This window comes from Monodon monoceros, unplaced genomic scaffold (assembly GCF_005190385.1).
Source record: "Monodon monoceros isolate NGI ecotype Baffin Bay Population unplaced genomic scaffold, NGI_Narwhal_1 Super_Scaffold_16, whole genome shotgun sequence".
In the NCBI taxonomy this organism is placed as follows: Eukaryota; Metazoa; Chordata; class Mammalia; order Artiodactyla; family Monodontidae; genus Monodon; species Monodon monoceros.
Window position 1 is genome coordinate 60,846,006 of NW_021703772.1, and position 18,014 is coordinate 60,864,019.

At 44.3% G+C, this 18,014-nt stretch overlaps 1 protein-coding gene across 2 annotated transcripts in view; it reads right to left on the bottom strand.

The window, feature by feature from the left end:
* The window catches only part of LOC114897151 (cytochrome b reductase 1), a 39,360-nt gene extending 28,060 nt beyond the window's left edge, over positions 1–11,300 (bottom strand). Inside the window, exon 1 of one of the 2 annotated variants that reach the window (XM_029225880.1) lies at positions 10,839–11,300. In XM_029225880.1, coding sequence (XP_029081713.1) covers positions 10,839–11,031 — 193 coding nt within the window. In that variant the 5' untranslated portion in view covers positions 11,032–11,300. The remainder of the gene's footprint in view (positions 1–10,838) is intronic. The other variant, XM_029225881.1, reaches the window with a different exon arrangement.
* Between the last annotated feature and the right edge of the window lie 6,714 nt (positions 11,301–18,014).

Here is an 18,014-nt window from a genome sequence, read left to right on the forward strand (position 1 = left end):
ACAAAAAAAAAAAAAAAAAAAAAAAAAAAAAAAAACCCAAAACCTAGTAACGCATTTCCCTTTCTCCTGGTTTAGCCTCATTTATTACACACACACACACACACACACACACACACACACACACACACACACACAAACACCTGAGCCCTTGCAAGGTAGTAGGCACCATGCTAAGTGCTTTACAGGTTTACATTATAATCCTCGACTCAACTGTGTGAGGAAGGTATGTTTATTATTACCATTACACAGAGCAGGAAGCAGAGGCACAGAGATGTGAAGTAGTTTGCTCAATATCATTTAGTCTTTTTAAATTAATATCACTGTTGTTATCATCATCGTGGTCACCATCATTATATCCTCCAGGCACCACCCCAGGGGAAGGAATCTTAGATGAGGGAACTTGAACATCCACATGCGAAAAGGAAATACTCAGGATGTTTGCTCAAATAGCAAATTATAAGCAATAAATCACAACAGCTTTTCCTCCCCAATCTGGGTCATATTATATCAAAAACTTCCAAAATCAAAACTAACCTCAGATGTTAGAAATCAAGAATAGTTATCATGACTGAGGAGAGTTACAGGGGTTACCAAGGGGATTCTGGGGTGCCTGGAATGTTGTTTCATGATGGGTACATGAGTGTGTTCATGTGATGAAAACATGTCATTTATGATTTAGGTACTTTTCTGCATGTATGTGGTTCTTCAATTAAAAGTACCTTAAAAAAGTTGCCCAAAATTCATAGACAACTATGCTCCCAATGAAGAATTTTCACTCTTCTCAATACTACGGGCACCACAGAGAAATGTGTCAAATTTTCCAAAAAACTGAAGTCTACCCTCTTTGAGTGTCAAAACTTGACTTTTAAACTTTTCACATTTACTCAAATGTTCTTCAAATTGGTTGCACACTAGCTTTCCTTCTCTAGCACTAGCATGAGTGGAACACAATTTAATCTTTTATGGACAGTTTGGGGGTTATCAACAAAACACACTGTCCTATTACTATAAGAGAAAGCCCCTAGGAACTTCCGAAGCAGGAAAGGTACTTGCCTCTGATCCAAACGGGCCCAGACAGTTACGTTTCTCTTTTAGTCCCTGGGTCTAGTGTAGAATTTTTCTATCTCCTCTTTTAGTTTCTTGCTCAGGTTAGGGTGCCTGCCTCCAACCTCTCCCCTCCATCAGCCTGCATTATCTATTATTCCTACCTGTTTTAAGTTCTATTTAAGTTTATAAACTTTTATGATGGCAAAAATTTTAACATCTGTTAAATCTGGGCGATGAGTACATGGGGATCTGTTATATTATTTTCTGTATGGTTGAAAGAGTTCATAATAGTTTTAAAGTTAGAACAATATTTCTGTAAGCTTGCAAACCCAATAGCCAATTAGTCTCAACTGCTAAGTAGGCAGCTTGTGGAAATCTCAGCGGCTCTCATAGAAGTGAGGCATGGAGTTTTCAGCACCTATCCTGGCAACAGAGAAGTTCTGTGGGGTAGCTGACTATGTTTCAAAATGCTCTCTGGATAGATGGAGGATAACTGCAAAATGCTGCATTTGCATAAGGTGTTTACATGCTTTTTAAAATGCATAAGTAACCAAAATACGGTGCACTTCAGGAGAAAGGGCAACCTTAGCAAATCAACCACATTTCTTAAACAAGTAGCTCTTCTCAACAGTAGTATAAACTGCCTTGGAGAGTGGAATTTAAATATTTCTTGCTTCTTTGGCTTGGCACTGACCTAGACACCATTCCTGAGGTTCAGTGAGAAGGAAGAAAAAGGTCTCATAAGCCCATGAGGAGGGAAAATGCTATCAAACAGCTACTTGTGACTGAAACAAGGGTTTTTCTGTTAGAGGCCCTAGTTGGCAAAACCATTTTCGCCCAGAAAATGAAGGGAAACGTGAACACATATAATGTGAAAAATACATTTTAAATCTTTCTAAAAGAAAAATTATTGGTGGTGGAACATGCTATTGTGATAAACTTAGGAAGGAAGGAAGGGAGGGAGGGAGGGAGGGAGGGAGGGAGGAAGGAAGGAAAGGGAAAAGAAATCAATACCTGTGTACAATTATTCTTTCAACAATGAAGGGAAAAATGAAGTAACTTGAATTGAATTGAATTATTTAGAAATTTTCTCAGTTCCTAGCAGCATAATCAACTCAGGAATATGTGAAATATATATTCTCCAAGATGTAATCTCTGGTTTGACACCAACTTTCTATCCATATACCATTACAAAACTATCCACATATACAAATTTGTCTCATAGCAGGCAATGCAAATTTAGAATTTGTCAAAGTGAATGTGGGGAGAAGGGCACTTGGAGGGAGGGAAATGTCCCCAAACATAGAAAACAATTTGACTCCAGTTCTTCTGTGTTTAAATCTTGTGATTTACAAAGGTAGGAGTATGTCAGTCTTGTTCACTGTCAGATCCCAGCATTTAGCACAGAGCCTAGCACATAGTAGGAATTCAGTAAGTATGTGTTGAATATACAAATCTTGATAAAGTACAGTAATTTAATATTTCCCAGAAAATGAGCAGATCCTCTTTTAAAACGCACAAATCGGGCTTCCCTGGTGGCGCAGTGGTTGAGAGTCTGCCTGCCAATGCAGGGGACACAGGTTCGTGCCCCAGTCCGGGAAGATCTCTACATGCCGCGGAGCGGCTGGGCCCATGAGCCATGGCCGCTGAGCCTGCGCGTCCGGAGCCTGTGCTCCGCAACGGGAGACACCACAACAGTGAGAGGCCCACGTACCAAAACAAACAAACAAACAAACAAATAAAAACGCACAAATCAAAACCTCAACTGCTGACCCAAGTGTTAGTTCATATAAAACCAAACAGTTGGGCTTCCCTGGTGGCGCAGTGGTTAAGATCCCTCCTGCCAATGCAGGGGACACGGGTTCGAGCCCTGATCCGGGAAGATCCCACATGTCACAGAGCAACTAAGCACGTGTGCCACAGTTACTGAGCCTGCTCTCTAGAGCCTGTGAGCCACAACTACTGAGCCTGCATGCCACAACTACTGAGCCCATGCACCACAACAACTGAAGACCACGCGCCTAGAGCCTGTGTTACTCAACAAGAGAAGCCACCACAATAGAAGCTTGCGCACTGCAACGAAGAGCAGCCCCCGCTTGCAGCAACTAGAGAAAGCCTGCGCGCAGCTACGAAGACCCAACGCAGCCAAAAATAAATAAAAATAAATTTATATTTTAAAAAATGGTCCTTTCAAGTAAGTAAAAAGTATTCTGCACTCGGCCCCACCTAATAGCTTTAGGTAAGCTTTAAGTGAACCCCAAAATAAAATAAGAGTAAGTTATTGAGACTGAAGTACACTGGAATTTTAAGACACTTATAAAGTCTACTTAAATATGGTGTGCCCATTACACTTTTCTTAACACTCTGAATAACGTATTACTTTGACCTCCTTGGTAGTATGTTCTGAGCACAATTATCAAGATTTACAACTTATTTCCCTGTGCACCTAAGAATTCACCTGACACAGTCCAAAGGACCTCAAGTTTAAATGTGAGAGCAGAGAATCCTCTTTAAATACACTTCTTGAAAAGATTCCTGCAGTGGCTACCAAAGAGAATCTGAGCTCTGAAGCATGCCTGTGCTCTCAGACTGTCTCACAGCATGAATACCATGAAACTGAAAACCTTTGGAGAATCCAAATGAAAGAAGTGATCTGGATGATTTGGAAGATTTGTTTTAGCAACTTGGCACTAGAAGCATCTCTTTGAAGTGACTAAAACCCTCACAAAGGCACCTACTTGGTACGAAATAGTGTATGAAAAGAGAAAAATTCAATTAATTGGCTAGACGTTTACAAATACCCAGAAACACCAGCTATATTTTCTTATGCCTCATATCAATATTATGACAATAGAACTAGTATTGGCTCTGATATCATTGGTGGTCTAACCCCGGTTAGGCATTTGATCTCTAAAATTAGGAGTTGAACTTCAAGTCCTAGACAGCTCTAAATATTTAGGGCTTAGGTTTTCTAAAAGAAAACCATAACTTGCCTCTAACAAACTCAAATGAGAACAACTTGTAGATAGGGCTACATCTTACTCATTTATTTTACACTGTCTGGCATACAGTAAGTGCTTAATAAATGCATGCTAATTAAATAAATAGGATAATATATGAAGAAATCGAATGAATAAATGAATGAACAGACTTAGAAAAGTACAGCTGGGACTTACCTGGTGGAGCAGTGGTTAAGAATCCGCCTGCCAATGCAGGGGACACGGGTTCAAGCCCTGGTCCAGGAAGATGCCACATGCTGCAGAGCAACGAAGCCTGTGTGCCACAACTACTGAGCCTGCACCCTAGAGCCTGCGAGCCACAACTACTGAGCCCGCGTGCCACAACTACTGAGCCCACATGCCACAACTACTGAGGTCCACACGCCTAGAGCCCATGCTCCACAACAAGAGAAGCACCGCAGCAAAGAGTAGCCACTGCTCACCGCAACCAGAGAAAGCCCATGCCCAGCAACGAAGACCCAACACAGCCAAAAATAATTAATTAATTAATTAAAAGAAAAGTACAGCTGAAGTCTGCAGTCATTTCAAAGCCTGTTTTGATCTTTTAAGAAAGTTTCTATAGGAAGAAAAACAGTTATAACAAATATTTCTGGTTTATCTTTCTTAAAAGGGAAGATTGTTCTACTCTTTAAGGGAAAAGTTTAAAACCCCACCAAGTCAAGATAGAAAACTCTAGAAGTCACTGGAAGATATATACTGGATTTGGTCCACAGATGTGTTTTGTTTGATCAGCACGATTTGGGGGTTATATTTTGGTTTTGTGGCTTGTTTACTTTTAGACTGAACCAGTTTTTTAAAATCTAGATTCTCCTGGATAATGAGAAACTCTGGTCACTGTGGGCATCCCCACATAGCCACAATCTGCTGGAGCTAAGAGGTTCCTATTTTGCCAGAAGTAGGCAATCTCCGATTCTCTACCTATACCCTGCTGCACGAGGATCTGACCTTTGGTCATATGCGCTAGTAAACAGAGAGGTTTCTCACCAATGTTATTGGGCAACACTGCTTATAATAAAATTGGCCTCTGATTGGTAAACTGTGTCCGGACTGGGAAGAACAACAAAAAGTCTGTAAAAACCTGATGAAAATACCATACTTTGGGCTTCCCAGAGTGCAGTGGTAACTGTTATATCCTGTATTGGTTTCCTAGGGCTACCATAACGAAGTACCCAAAACTGAGTGACTTAAAACAACAGAAATGTATTCTCTCACAATTCTGGAGACCAGAAGTCTAAAATCAAGGTATTGGCAAGACTGGTTCCTTCAGGAGGCTCTGAGCGAGAATCCATTCCATACCTCTCTCCTCGCTTCTGGTAGCTGCCAGCAATACTTGGTATTCCTTGACTTGTAGACAGATCACTCCAATCTCTGCCTCCATCTTCACATGGCCTCCCCTCTGTGTGTCTGTGCCTCAAATCTCCTTCTCTTTTCTCTTATAAGGACACCAGTTATTGGACTTAGGGCCCATCCTGAATCCAGGCTGATCTCATCTTGAGATCCTTAATTACATCGGCAAAGATGCTAAGGCCCTATTCACAGGTCATTGAGATTAGGACTTGAACATATCTTTTGGGAGCCACTGTTCAACTCACTATATATCTTTTTCAGGAATAAGAAAACCAGGTCCATAGAGTATTTGCAAGAGATACACAACTAAGTTTGTGCGCCACAACTACTGAGCCTGTGCTCTAGAGCCCATGAGCCACAACTACTGAGCCCACATGCCTCAACTACTGAAGCCCACACACCTAGAGCCCGTGCTCTGCAACAAGAGAAGCCACCGCAACGAGGTGTGGCCCCTGCTCACCACAACTAGAGAAAGCCCATGCGCAGCAACGAAGACCCAACGCAGCCAAAAATAAATTAATTAATCTTTTTAAAAAGATGACAGAAATTATAACACATTGAAAATAATCCAATGGGGGAGAAACTTGATGCACAAGGAAAAGGGGAGAATTGATGGAGTGAGAAGGCACAGGTGGTAGGCAATTCTAATGAGGCAGTAACATTCTAATGAGCTTGAGGCCTTTAGGGTAGAGATGCGCTTCCAATATAACATGATGCCCATTCTCCCCTGAGGCTGACTAAAGCAGTGCTTCCAAACCAGCTGTAAACAGCAGAATCACTGAGGGGAAGGGAGGGCACTTTTTCTTTGGATGCTACTATTATCACCACAAATGAGTGGCTGTAAAATTGCATTTTGTTACTAACAATTGGCGATGGTACTGAAATAATCACTCATTCATTCAACAACTATTTACTGGCCTACTTTGTGCCAGTTCCAGGTGTTATTTTAGATGCTGGGGATACAACAGTGAGCAAAATAATCATGTCTAAAACATTTTTATTAGATGTATTACAAAGAGATCTGCATGTACTTATTTATAACCAAAAAAAATGTGCTTGTGGTTGTCTTGAATTGTGTCTTGAAATGTGCTTGGGGTTGTCTTGAATTGTTGTCTTGAGTTGTGTCTTTATGCTTTTAAAAACCCCCGTTTCTTTATGAATGACAGGTTTAATTATCTATGGTGTCCCAAAGGCTGGTTTTGGAGTAGGTATTTGGGGCACTTTCTCCATTCTATTCTTTGCCAGGTTTTACCCCAAGAGCCTTTCCAAATATATTTAAGTGGTCTTCGAATTTGGTCACTTTTAGATACATTAATAGGATATCCCATTTGCCTTTTAAGAACTACCCTTAATTTCTTTTTGTTATTCTTTTAAATGTGACTTAAATGAAGTTATATTCTCTCACAAAACCAACCTGAGATCATTATACTATTGAATTTCTCTTCCTTCAGTTTATACAGTCAAAAGAGTTCTACATGTGGAAAAGTAAGGCGTATATAATTGCTGAGGTTTCTTTTCACTAAATTTATATACTTGAATTTTCTACCTTTTACTAAAGAACACATTCCACCTTGCTGAACCTTTTAAAAGATCAACAGCCACTTTGAGAGCATTTATTTGTTTCAGTCTTTTCTGTGGCCTTTTCAAGTTTTGTTTCTCTGATTTCCTGGCAGTATACTTATTTCATGGGAAACAGTCCTTTGAGAGAAGCACAAAGCTCTTCTAAAAGTTCTCTTTGAAACTTCCTCATTCATGTTTGCTGGATTTCCTACTAGTTTAAAATTTTATTTCAGTTTTAACTATCCTGTAGTCTCTTACACTTTATTTTAGAACACATATATTTTCCAAAAGACACATAGATATTTATTTTGTAACTTCTATGTTACCCTTCCTTTCTTCAGAGCTTACTTCTTAAAGGTGTTTCAAAGGACACATATTCTCACATAGTTTTAAATATCATTTACTGTTTGCATTTGTAAAGCATTTTATGCTTAGAGTAAAAACTGTACTTTGGCCTTCCCTCCTCATCGCTGAACATTTGTGTATCACAGAGCTCAATTACATCACGTTCACTATTAGAGATCTGAAATAACATAGCCTAAAAATTTGCTCCCTGAAGCAATTATACACAGTAAAAAAGCTTTTATAACATGGCTAGTCTGTAACATGTGTGTTTCCCCCGGCCTATGAATTCAACTATTTACTCCTAGTCCTACTGGAGGCTTCCTACTGCTGGATGTGAGGACATGCAGGTGGGCCAAGACTTGCAAGAACTCATGAGTGCTATGCATGTGCCTATATGTATGAGAAAGCTTACGTGCATGTCAATTAAATGTGTCACCTACATAGAGAACAGACTTGTGGTTGCCAAGGGGGAGGGGAGGTGGGGGAGGGACGGATTGGGAGTTTGGGGTTAGCAGACGCAAACTATTACATATAGAATGGATAAACAACAAGGTCCTACTGTGAACTATATTTGATATCCTGTGATAAACCATAATGGAAAAGAATATGAAGAAGAATGTACACATGCATTCCTGAATCACTTTGCTGTACAGCAGAAATTAACACAACATTGTAAATCAACTATACTTCAATAAAATAAATTTTAAAAATAAGTGTGTCATCTGATTAAAGTGCTTTTCATATCTGGAATCCAAATAGTAAACAGGATGGGTAATGTTGACAGGACAAACATTCTAAAACTAATACAAATACAGGAGTTAAGCTTAAATAAAAGCAGCAGATGAAAATTTCCAAAATATCCATGTACATATTTTTGCTCCAAAGTGAATATAAACAGATTAAGAAAAGTCCAAGGTTTAGACAAATTATAAATTATTTTAGGAAAACTGTAATGGACTCTAACATGAAGGAAAAGTTTCAAAGTGTATTTTACATGAAGCTTTTTGCTTCTCAAACAGAATATCTTACAGAAAATAAGCGTATTGCCATAAAAGCAGAGAAATGAACCTTGAAAATAAAGCCCCTGAAAACACGCTACTTCTGTGTAGTAGTGCTACACAGAAGTAGCACCTGCTCTGTGCCTCAGTTTACTCTTTTTTGTTGTTGTTGTTGCGGTACACGGGCCTCTCACTGCTGTGGCCTCTCCCGTTGCGGAGCACAGGCTCCGGACGCGCAGGCCCAGCGTCCATGGCTCAGGGGCCCAGCCGCTCCGCGGCATGTGGGATCTTCCCAGACCGGGGCACGAACCCGTGTCTCCTACATCGGCAGGCGGACTCTCAACCACTGCGCCACCAGGGAAGCCCAGTTTACCCTTATATATCTGTGAAATAGTGCACTTAGTGCACTAAGTAAATGTTAGAGCGTCTCCTCTTTAGAAGTCAAGAAACAAGTATTATCACCTGTGTTTCCCTTACCCTCCAGGGTAAGGAGATATTCTAGCCCCTCCGGAAAGTTTCTTAGTATTAGAAGCTGCTCTGAGGAGTTGGTTTGAAGAGATGAAGAGACTGTTCCTACTGCTGTGAGCAAACAAAAGGTGTTGACAGCTCTGGCCAAACTTAAGGGCTCCACCACAAAGGAAAGAGTGCTTCTGCCAACAGCGACTTTGGAACTTGAGTATGTTTTTCTCATTTTAGTTTAGTGGCAAAATACGCAACGAATAACTTAGCCAGCCAGTGGTACTCACACCCGGGTGCCATCTCACACCAGGGAAGCCTCAGAACCACAGCTGGGCCTTGGCAACAGCTTCCAGTACCTCCCAGAGTGGGAGGATGCCAGCCACGCCAGCCACACTGGCCAAGGCTGCTGCCCACGTTTTAAATGGAAACAAAAATCTTTTCTTTAGAAAGGAGGTGGGCGCTTTTTTGTTCTCTTCTTTGTTTGTGGAAAGTTAAATACTGGTGGAGAAAAGGCAGCTTGCTCAGAGGCAAGGCTAGAGGTTTCGGCTGGTGGGCACCTCCTTCCCAAGTCCTTTCCACTCCTCTCCGTTACTTTCTACGACATAACTCCAGTCCGCTACTTTCTGCCTTGTTCTAAATACTTTCTCTGCCAAGGCCTTGACTTCACTTTTTGGAAAGTGGTTACAAACAAATGGCGCTTGCACCACTCGCTAGAGGTTCCTCCAGCTCAACAGCAGCTGAAGGAAAGGAAGCTGTCAGGACATTGTGAGCAGCACTAGATAAAGACAACAAAACCGGACACTGATGGAGAGAGGAGGTAAGGGGGGAAATGGGTGAAGGTGGTCAAAAGGTACAACCTTCCAGTTATAAGTCGTGGGGATGTAATGCACAGAATGATGGCGGCAGTTAATAATACTATACTGTAGATTTGAACATTGCTAAAGAGACTAGATCTTAAAAGTTCTCATCCCAAGGGGGGAAAAAATTGTAACTACGTGAGGTGATGGATGTTAATTAGACATTTCCACATATAATCATGTTACACACCTGAAACTAATATATCAATTATATCTCAAAAACAAGAACAAAAACTGCCATCCGCTGAGCGCTCCCTCCGTGCCAGCCTCATCCCAGAGGCTGCAGGCCGAGGCAGCAAACCCCAAAGATGTTCCAAGCAGAAGCATCTCTCCCAGCCCAGCAGCCGCGGGGCCCCCTCGGGCATCTCTGGCCCCGCATTCCGGGCTAGCGCCCAACAGGAAGCCCCGCAGGGGAACTTTCTCTGGGCAGCAGCCACAAAAACAAGTCGGGCTCCAGACTGTCCAATAACCAGGCAGGGCAGCGAAACACCCTTCAGAGTCTTGGCAGCTTCTCGGCTCGACTGCGTTTAACGCTCTAGGAGTGAAACCAGAGCTGATGCTTCCTTCACTCACCCCCGCTACCCGTTGACGGGCCCCTTCGCTCAGGGCTGAGGATGAGACAAGAAGAAGCAAATTCTCGCCCCTCCATTCCCACCGCCACCCCCCTCGCCCCCGTTGCCTTTCTCTCCTAACCCGCAGCCTTGAAGCAAGTTCAACGAAAGGCGTCGCCTAAAGAGATCTCCGCGCCTGTGATGGCGCAGGCTCGGTCCACAGGGGGCGATTTTCGGGGGCTCGTGGGCTGCCGGGCCGCACCACGCTCCCGCATCTCTCCTCCGCTCCCGCGTTTGGTGTCGTCTGGTATCGCGTCGCAACCACTCGCAGCAAAGAGTTACTAACCAAGCCGGGCTAGCGCGCCCGGCCAGCCCTCCGCGCCGCGTCAGTGACCAGCCGACCCCGCCACGCGTCTCACCGCGAACCCCGGCCCCGCGCGCTCCGCCCCAGCGCTCGCCTAAGTCGGCCCGGCCCGCGGCCCCCGGGCCTCGGAGCCCGCCCACCTCCCTCCAGCGCCGCGCCCCGCCGACTCCGCTCCCGGGCCGCCGCGCGCTGCTCCCTCACCCCCTCCCTCGCCCAACCCCACTCGGTTGGAACTCGGTCGGGAACTCCCGGCCCCTGCCTCCCCGCCTCCTCCCAGGAGGTGCCAGTACCGATGCCCTGGATGAAGACGAAGCCGGTGACCACGAGTACAGGGTGCCAGTTAAACTCGAGCGCGGTCCCGTCCCAGCCGAGCCCCTCCCGGTAGTGGAGGACCCAAATGAGGGTGAAGATCACAGACAGGAAGCCGACGAGCAGCGCCGACACCAGCAGCCCCAGGAAGCCCCTGTAGCCCTCCATGGCCATCAGCGCCCCATACTCCGCGCGGTGGTAGCCACAGGAACTCCGCGAAGCGGCGGCGGAGGCCTCTAAGTACTGGCACAGCAGCGGGACGCGTCGTCGACTTCTAGGAGCGCCCGGGGGAGGGGCTTTCTCGCGTGCCTGTCTGGGAGGCGGGGCCTCCAGGGGGCGGGCAGCTGGCCGGTGCTCAGAGACTAGCCCCACCCTCGGGCTCTAGTGACCGCCCAGAGCTCTCGCTGCGGGGTGGCCGCCCCTGGCCCGGCGTCCGTGCTTGCGGAGAGCTAGAATAACCGATCCGGTTACTTGTTGAGAGCGAGAGTGCTGAGGGTTCCGTACCCACCACTTTCTTTTAGCTCTTCCCGTGTCTCTTTCCTTATATGAGGGGACGCAGTGGTGCGCACTCTCGGTTAACAGAAGAGAGGGGTCCGTTAGGTGGCTTTGTGTGTGTGATTTTGACTAACGAAGCCTCATGAGCCGCAGTTCTAGAGGACTGGCTGTCTTTGATGCCAAGGAGGCAACTGTGGGACTGTGTGGACCTGGCCTTACCTAGCAAGGAAACTACTGGCAGTGTGCACTTAAGAGGGAGAAGGCAGATACCTCCTGGACCCTGGACTTGTCCGTATGTGATAAAAACGGATCTTAAAAGTGCCACCTGCTCAAACCTATTTGAGCTAAAGCCCCACCTTGGTGGAGTGAAGCTCACTCACTCCCTGCCTTCTTTCCAACATTAAGTTTACCCTTCTCCATTGGACAAGAAAAGTGTCAGTGTTATCAACTGCTGTTAAAGAAAATGGGGCTCTGGCTGTTAGGGCTCCTAGAATGCACTTGGGAACGTTCACTTCTAGCTCTCTCCTGTAGCTCACCTCCAAGGACTAGTTTACCAAATTGTCATCTTGCCATTTTGAAAGGCCTTAGAATATGCAGGAGATGTATGGGAGTGATTTTCAACGGAAAAGACAGGTTTTAGGCAAGGAAGTAGGAGTGTCAAGCACTGGTAGTGGGGCAAGATTGAGGTCTAAGAGTAAGGGGCTGCAGACTTCACTGATGTCACTATTTTTCCCTTGTTGGTAAAAAGGGAGAAAAAGAAAGAGTAAACAAGTGGAAAAGAAGGACCCCTACCCACAGTATAAGGCTTTCTATGGTCTGGCCCTGATGTCCATGGCTTCTCTCCCAACTCCTCACCACTCCCTACCCATGTCCCTGCCTCTAAAACTGTCCAACCCCATCTCCACCAAGAAACCTTCCCTGAGTCTGCCTATGCCCCTATTTTACACTTCTACTCACCTCCCCATCCAGTGCCTCTCTGCATCACTTATCAAGATGTGATATAACCATCTGTTCCTGTGGCTGTCTCCACTCCCCAGACAGCCTCCTTGAGATTAGTAACTGTCTAATTTATCATTTTATTCTTCCTTGAAATATAGTAGCTACTTAGTAAATATTGGGAGAAGAATGGGACTGAGTGTGTCAGTCAGGGTGCTGGCAGGAAACAGATGGCTCATTCCAGTTGGGCAATTTTATAACGAACAGGGCTACTTACAAAGTTGTGGGCAGGGTGTGGGAAACCACAAGGGTTTTGCAGTGCCCAGGCCTGAATGGGAGAGGGTTGCTGAAATCCAGAGAGAGAGAGAGACAGAGAGAGAGAGAGAGAGAGAGAGAGAGAGAGAGAGAGAACAGTGTAAAAAGGGCAGGCTGACTGAGGCTATGGCCTTGAGTTGAGGGATGCAGTCAGCCGGCAGGGACCTCACAGGGAAGAAGAACGGGAGGCAGCATGAATATTCCAGCCTTACTCTCTTCCCCTCCAATCTCCTGCCTGGTCCCAAATGGCTGAAGCTAATCTGAAACCCAGAGGGAAGATGATGTAGCCCATATAGGTCAGCCTCCAGGACACAGCAGAGTGGAGAAGGGTGAGAATAGATCCATAGGAATAAACAGACACTATCACTGAATCTTCCAGTTTTATTTTTTCAGACCTTTTGGGTTCCTGAGTGCTACAAAGATTCCCTGTTTAATTTTATGCTGTTTCTCTTCCTCTTCGACCTTTAACTAGTAATTCTTTAACAACAATATCATTGTGTCCCTATTCTTCTCCCTAAAAGTATCTAGTTCTTGTCCCCAGGTAACTTCTTCACCCCCTTAGCCCAACACCTTCACTCCACTCTCGAGTTGATTTTACTCTGCAGCAGCAGCAAAGAAGAATCTGTGGGATTCCAGACTCCATTTAACAAAACACCTCAGGAGAATGAAAACATGGCCAAATAGTATGGATGATGTTGAATCATCTTGAAGTTACCAGCTAAACTGAGAAAAATTTCAACTTTTAAGTTGTCCTTTAAGGACCTAACTTTGATAAAACTTGTCACTTGAAAGAGGAAACTTTTTAATAAAGTTTGTTGTGGCTTGGTATTAACAACTTTTAAAAACAGATTTGTTATATGTTTCCCTCAGGGGGTGGTAAATAATTTGCCACCAAAGTACTTACTCAGATACTTTGTGAAGTACTTTGTAAAGTTTACAAAGTTACTTTACTCAAGTACTTTTTACATCAATGCTATCAAAGGGCTGCCTGATGTGTGGGGATGGGGTAGGGCATTGAACAAGATAGCCTTCCGAAAAACCTATGATTCTAGAAACATGTATATATTAGCACAGATTTTTATTGTCCCTGACAGACACAAAATGCAGAGTGAGGAGAGTTGCGAAGGGCCAGGGAGAGAAAATCTAAACCCCACTCATCAAGAGATCAGGAACCAGGGGCCCTGTTTGCCATTGATCTGCTGATCTTCCACGAGGCAGTGTTGCATTTCTTTGGCACGTACAGAAGTCCAGTATTCTAATGTAAAGTCTAATAAGTTGTACTTAGTGGTTTGCTGTCTGGAGTAAGTGGACCATTTTTTAAACATTCAAATGTTGACTGTGTGTTGGTTACTCTGTTTGCCCCTCCACTCTCCACCCTTCTTGGTCTTGCCCTGTGCCCTGACAGACTCTAGTCCTCTGGCTTCCAATTGACTTTGGTCAATGGGTGGTGCTGGAAGGTCAGAGCAGGAAGAAAGAGGAGTCATCGATCTATTTATCCCACCATGCCCCCTTGCCAGACCATGGTTTTTGTTTTGTTTTGTTTTTTTGCGGTACGCAGGCCTCTCACTGTTGTGAGAGCACAGGCTCTGGACGCGCAGGCTCAGCGGCCATGGCTCACGGGCCCGACCGCTCCGCGGCATGTGGGATCTTCGCGGACCGGGGCACGAACCCGTGTCCCCTGCATCGGCAGGCGGACTCTCAACCACTGCGCCACCAGGGAAGCCCTGCCAGACCATGGATTTTACAGTGGTTGTGTTCCTCTTTTGGAGGAACACATGGGGACTTTTGAGTGTCCCCTCTTCCCCAGCTACAGCTCCCCCTGGGACCAGTAACACCATGCCCACTCCCTTCTACAGGCCTGCGTGTGGTATCGGCTGCCGGCTCGTACTTGTCCTTGGTCCTCACCATTCCTTGTGGGGTTCGTAACCCAAACAGACAGAAGAGTCTGTTTGCACCCCTGTAAATAGTCCCCTTATTAAACGCTCTTGAATGAAAGACTTTGTGCAAACCAGCTGTTTCCTGCAGGACCGTGACAGAGACAAGTGGAAAAATACTCTTGCCTAATACTACTGTTTCCCCAGCCTTGTCTGTGCCTTCTTAGGACATACTATGAAAGGAGGAATATATGAAGCAAGAAAAAAATCACAAGCAGGAGAAGTGAGCTCACACATCTTCCTCTCTTCTCTTCTACTAGACCAGAGATTTGGGGATCAGAAAGCGCTCTCAGATGACTAAGATAAAGTGACTCACAGCTCACGCCATGACTCATGCTGTAATCCAAGCCCAGGCAGTGCTCAAAGGCTCCTTAGGGAAAGAAAACAAGGGTTACAGTTTTGAAAAGAACACAAATCCACGTTAATGGGAGGAATATCCTTTCCTCCTGTGTTGTCTTCAGGGCAAAAACCAAATGTCTGCTTTGCTGAGGTGTTTCTCCTCCGAGGGAACTGCTGAGGAGATTGGCCCCGCGCTCTGGCGGTGGAGCCCGCCTCTACCACTTCCTTCACCTGAGGCTCCCAGAGTCCAGCCGCCCTAAGAGGGCAGCAAGGAAAGATTTCATCTGTATCTGGCACAGCCTGAGGAGCCCCAGTGTGAGAAGAGGCAGGAAGTAACTCTCTTCCAGACTTTACCAGACTAGGGACACCATCCCCTGCCCCATCACTACAGGGCCAGGTGCCAGCCAACTGAGGACACCCCTACAAGCAGAGCCCGCCGACATTATTCAAACTATCCAATGGTAAGTTTGTTCCACCTGCTTATCTTGCTTCGCCCATTCTTTCCCTTGAAAACCACAACAAAAACTGCCCGCAGTTCCCTTCTCTGCCTGCTCATCTCGCTGTGGTGCTTCCCTGTGTGGCCCTGTATGGCGTGCTGTGCCTCTTGCTCCTAGGGCACTGTGAATACAAGAAAATAACTTCTTCCTTCGTGGCAGTCATTTTTGTGTCTGTGTGTCCTACTACACCTGCTCAAAACAAATCCCAGCACATTTTTAGAACACAGACCTTGGAAGAACAGCAACAAATAAGACCAAATCCTCACCCTGAAGGAGTTTATGTTTTAACCTTGGCTTTGTAAATGTGCGTGGGGAGGAGGGCTCTAGAATAAAGAGAACCTAGGTGGAATCAAGCCCCTTTCCTTTCTTCTTCACCTGGTTATTTCCTGCTAACCTATGGAATAAAGGTGGGAGATGAAAATTGGGGAATTGAGGAATTTATCCTATTTCTCTTCTGTCTGGATGAATGCCTGAGCTAAATGCCACTCCTAATGTCTGGGCTGAGGAGATAGGGCCATTGTAATTTTATCTTGCCAGATGATTAGAGAGATGCAAGATGATTAGGAAGAGATACGAATCTCTTTCCTAAGTGCTTCCTGTTTCTCCAAACTCAAATGGGATGATGATGGAAGCGATTTCAAAAATTAAGTGGGGGGCCTCCCTGGTGGCGCAGTGGTTGAGAGTCCGCCTGCCGATGCAGGGGACACGGGTTCGTGCCCTGGTCCGGGAAGATCCCACATGCCACGGAGCGGCTGGGCCCATGAGCCATGGCCGCTGAGCCTGCGCGTCCAGAGCCTGTGCTCCGCAACTGGAGAGGCCACAACAGTGAGAGGCCCGCGTACCAAAAAAAACAAAAAACAAAAAACCAAACACACTCCTGGACTGACTGACAGACTGACAAGGTTAGAATAGAGAGCCTAAAATCAAGTCAGAGAATTAGCAAAGGAAAGAATGCTCTGGAACACTTTTCTTGTGACCAAGCTTTCTTCCACATAAAGCAAATTTTACAAGCACATTGGACTATTTGGATGGGACTTTATAGTACGTGAAGAACTGGGTTATACTATTATTAACGAGTAGCCAAAAACATTGTTTACTTTTGGAGAACTTTTATGGGATGCTTCCTTGTTTGGCTGTGTAATAACAGGAATAAGTGCTCTAATTACAGTCTTCTCTGTCACTGATGCATTTTTTTTAAAGGGTGTTCATAGACGGAGTGTCTCAGAAATATATTTCCAGAATTTTGGCTCACAGATGTCAGGATTTTATTAAAGTATGAAGGGATTGTGTCCAAAAAAGAACTCTGAAAGCAGACCAGAGAGGCTTTCTTAATTGGCCAAATATTTCACTAAACAAATTTTATCTGCAAACAGCTTAGACAGACCTCAAACATTCTTAGACCTCAAGAATCTTGGGAAACCTTGATTATAATTTCTGGTAGCAGGTAAAGCTCTTTTTTAAAGAGAAAACCCAAATGATATAAGTCCAAATTTTACTTTTGTACCAAAATAAATTTAGCATGGCTTCTGTCATTTATATGTTGCTCCAAGCCTAGAGCCTTGAGATTCCAGTCAACACGAAGCAGTTTGGAATAAGTGAACATACATTGTTCCAGGATTTCAATCTGCTGTGTAATCAGACAATTTACACAGGCCCAAAACTGGGAGGCAGTTTGCTGATCTGTGATAGGACGGCTTCAGACTAGTCTGGGGTTCTTAACCTGATGTCTATGGATAAAACCTGAATGGGAGAAAAACTGCACCTCTATTTTCATTAACTTTGTAACTGAAATTTAGCAATTTCTATAATTATGAATACCGACAACAAGCTCCACTACTATTTGCAGTGGCTGTGATTTTGTCACCAATAAAATCACTGATATTCTCATGTCCCATGGAGAGCTGTTGCAGGTATCTCAACTTTCCATTTGTGCTCAGCACCTCTTCAGAGTAACAACAGTTATTAAGCCTGCAGCTAGATCTTGTAATGCAACAAGAATGAAGCACATATACCATTGTATCACAAATTGTTCTTTTTTAAAATTTTGATAACTCTTCAGTACAGCTGGTTTCCTTTGTAATCCCATGTTTTAAAAAAGATTGAGAAGGCCAGTAGTGACAATGGATACTATAAGGAAGAATCTTCAAATTATTTAGTATAAACCTAATACTTTTTTATTTTTCAGTATTTCCCCATTATTTTGAACACATAGAACTAGAACTCCTGATAAAGATAAAATGATGTGCAAATGACTTTTTAAAAATTGAAGTATAGTTGATTTACATTGTTGTATTAATTTCTGCTGTATAGCAGAGTGATTCAGTTATAAATACATATACATTCTGTTTCATATTCTTTTCCATTATGGTTTATCCCAGGATATTGAATATAGTTCTCTGTGCTATACAGTAGGAACTTGTTGTTTATCCATTCTATATATAATAGTTTGCATCTGCTAATCCCAAACTCCCAGTCAATCCCTCCCCCACCTCCCCTCCTGCTTGGCAACCACAGGTCTGTTCTCTATGTCTGTGAGTCTGTTTCTGTTTCATAGATAGATTCATTTGTGTCATATTTTAGATTTCCACATATGTGATATCATATGGTATTGCAAATGACTTTTTTTTCAGCTTTGTTATAT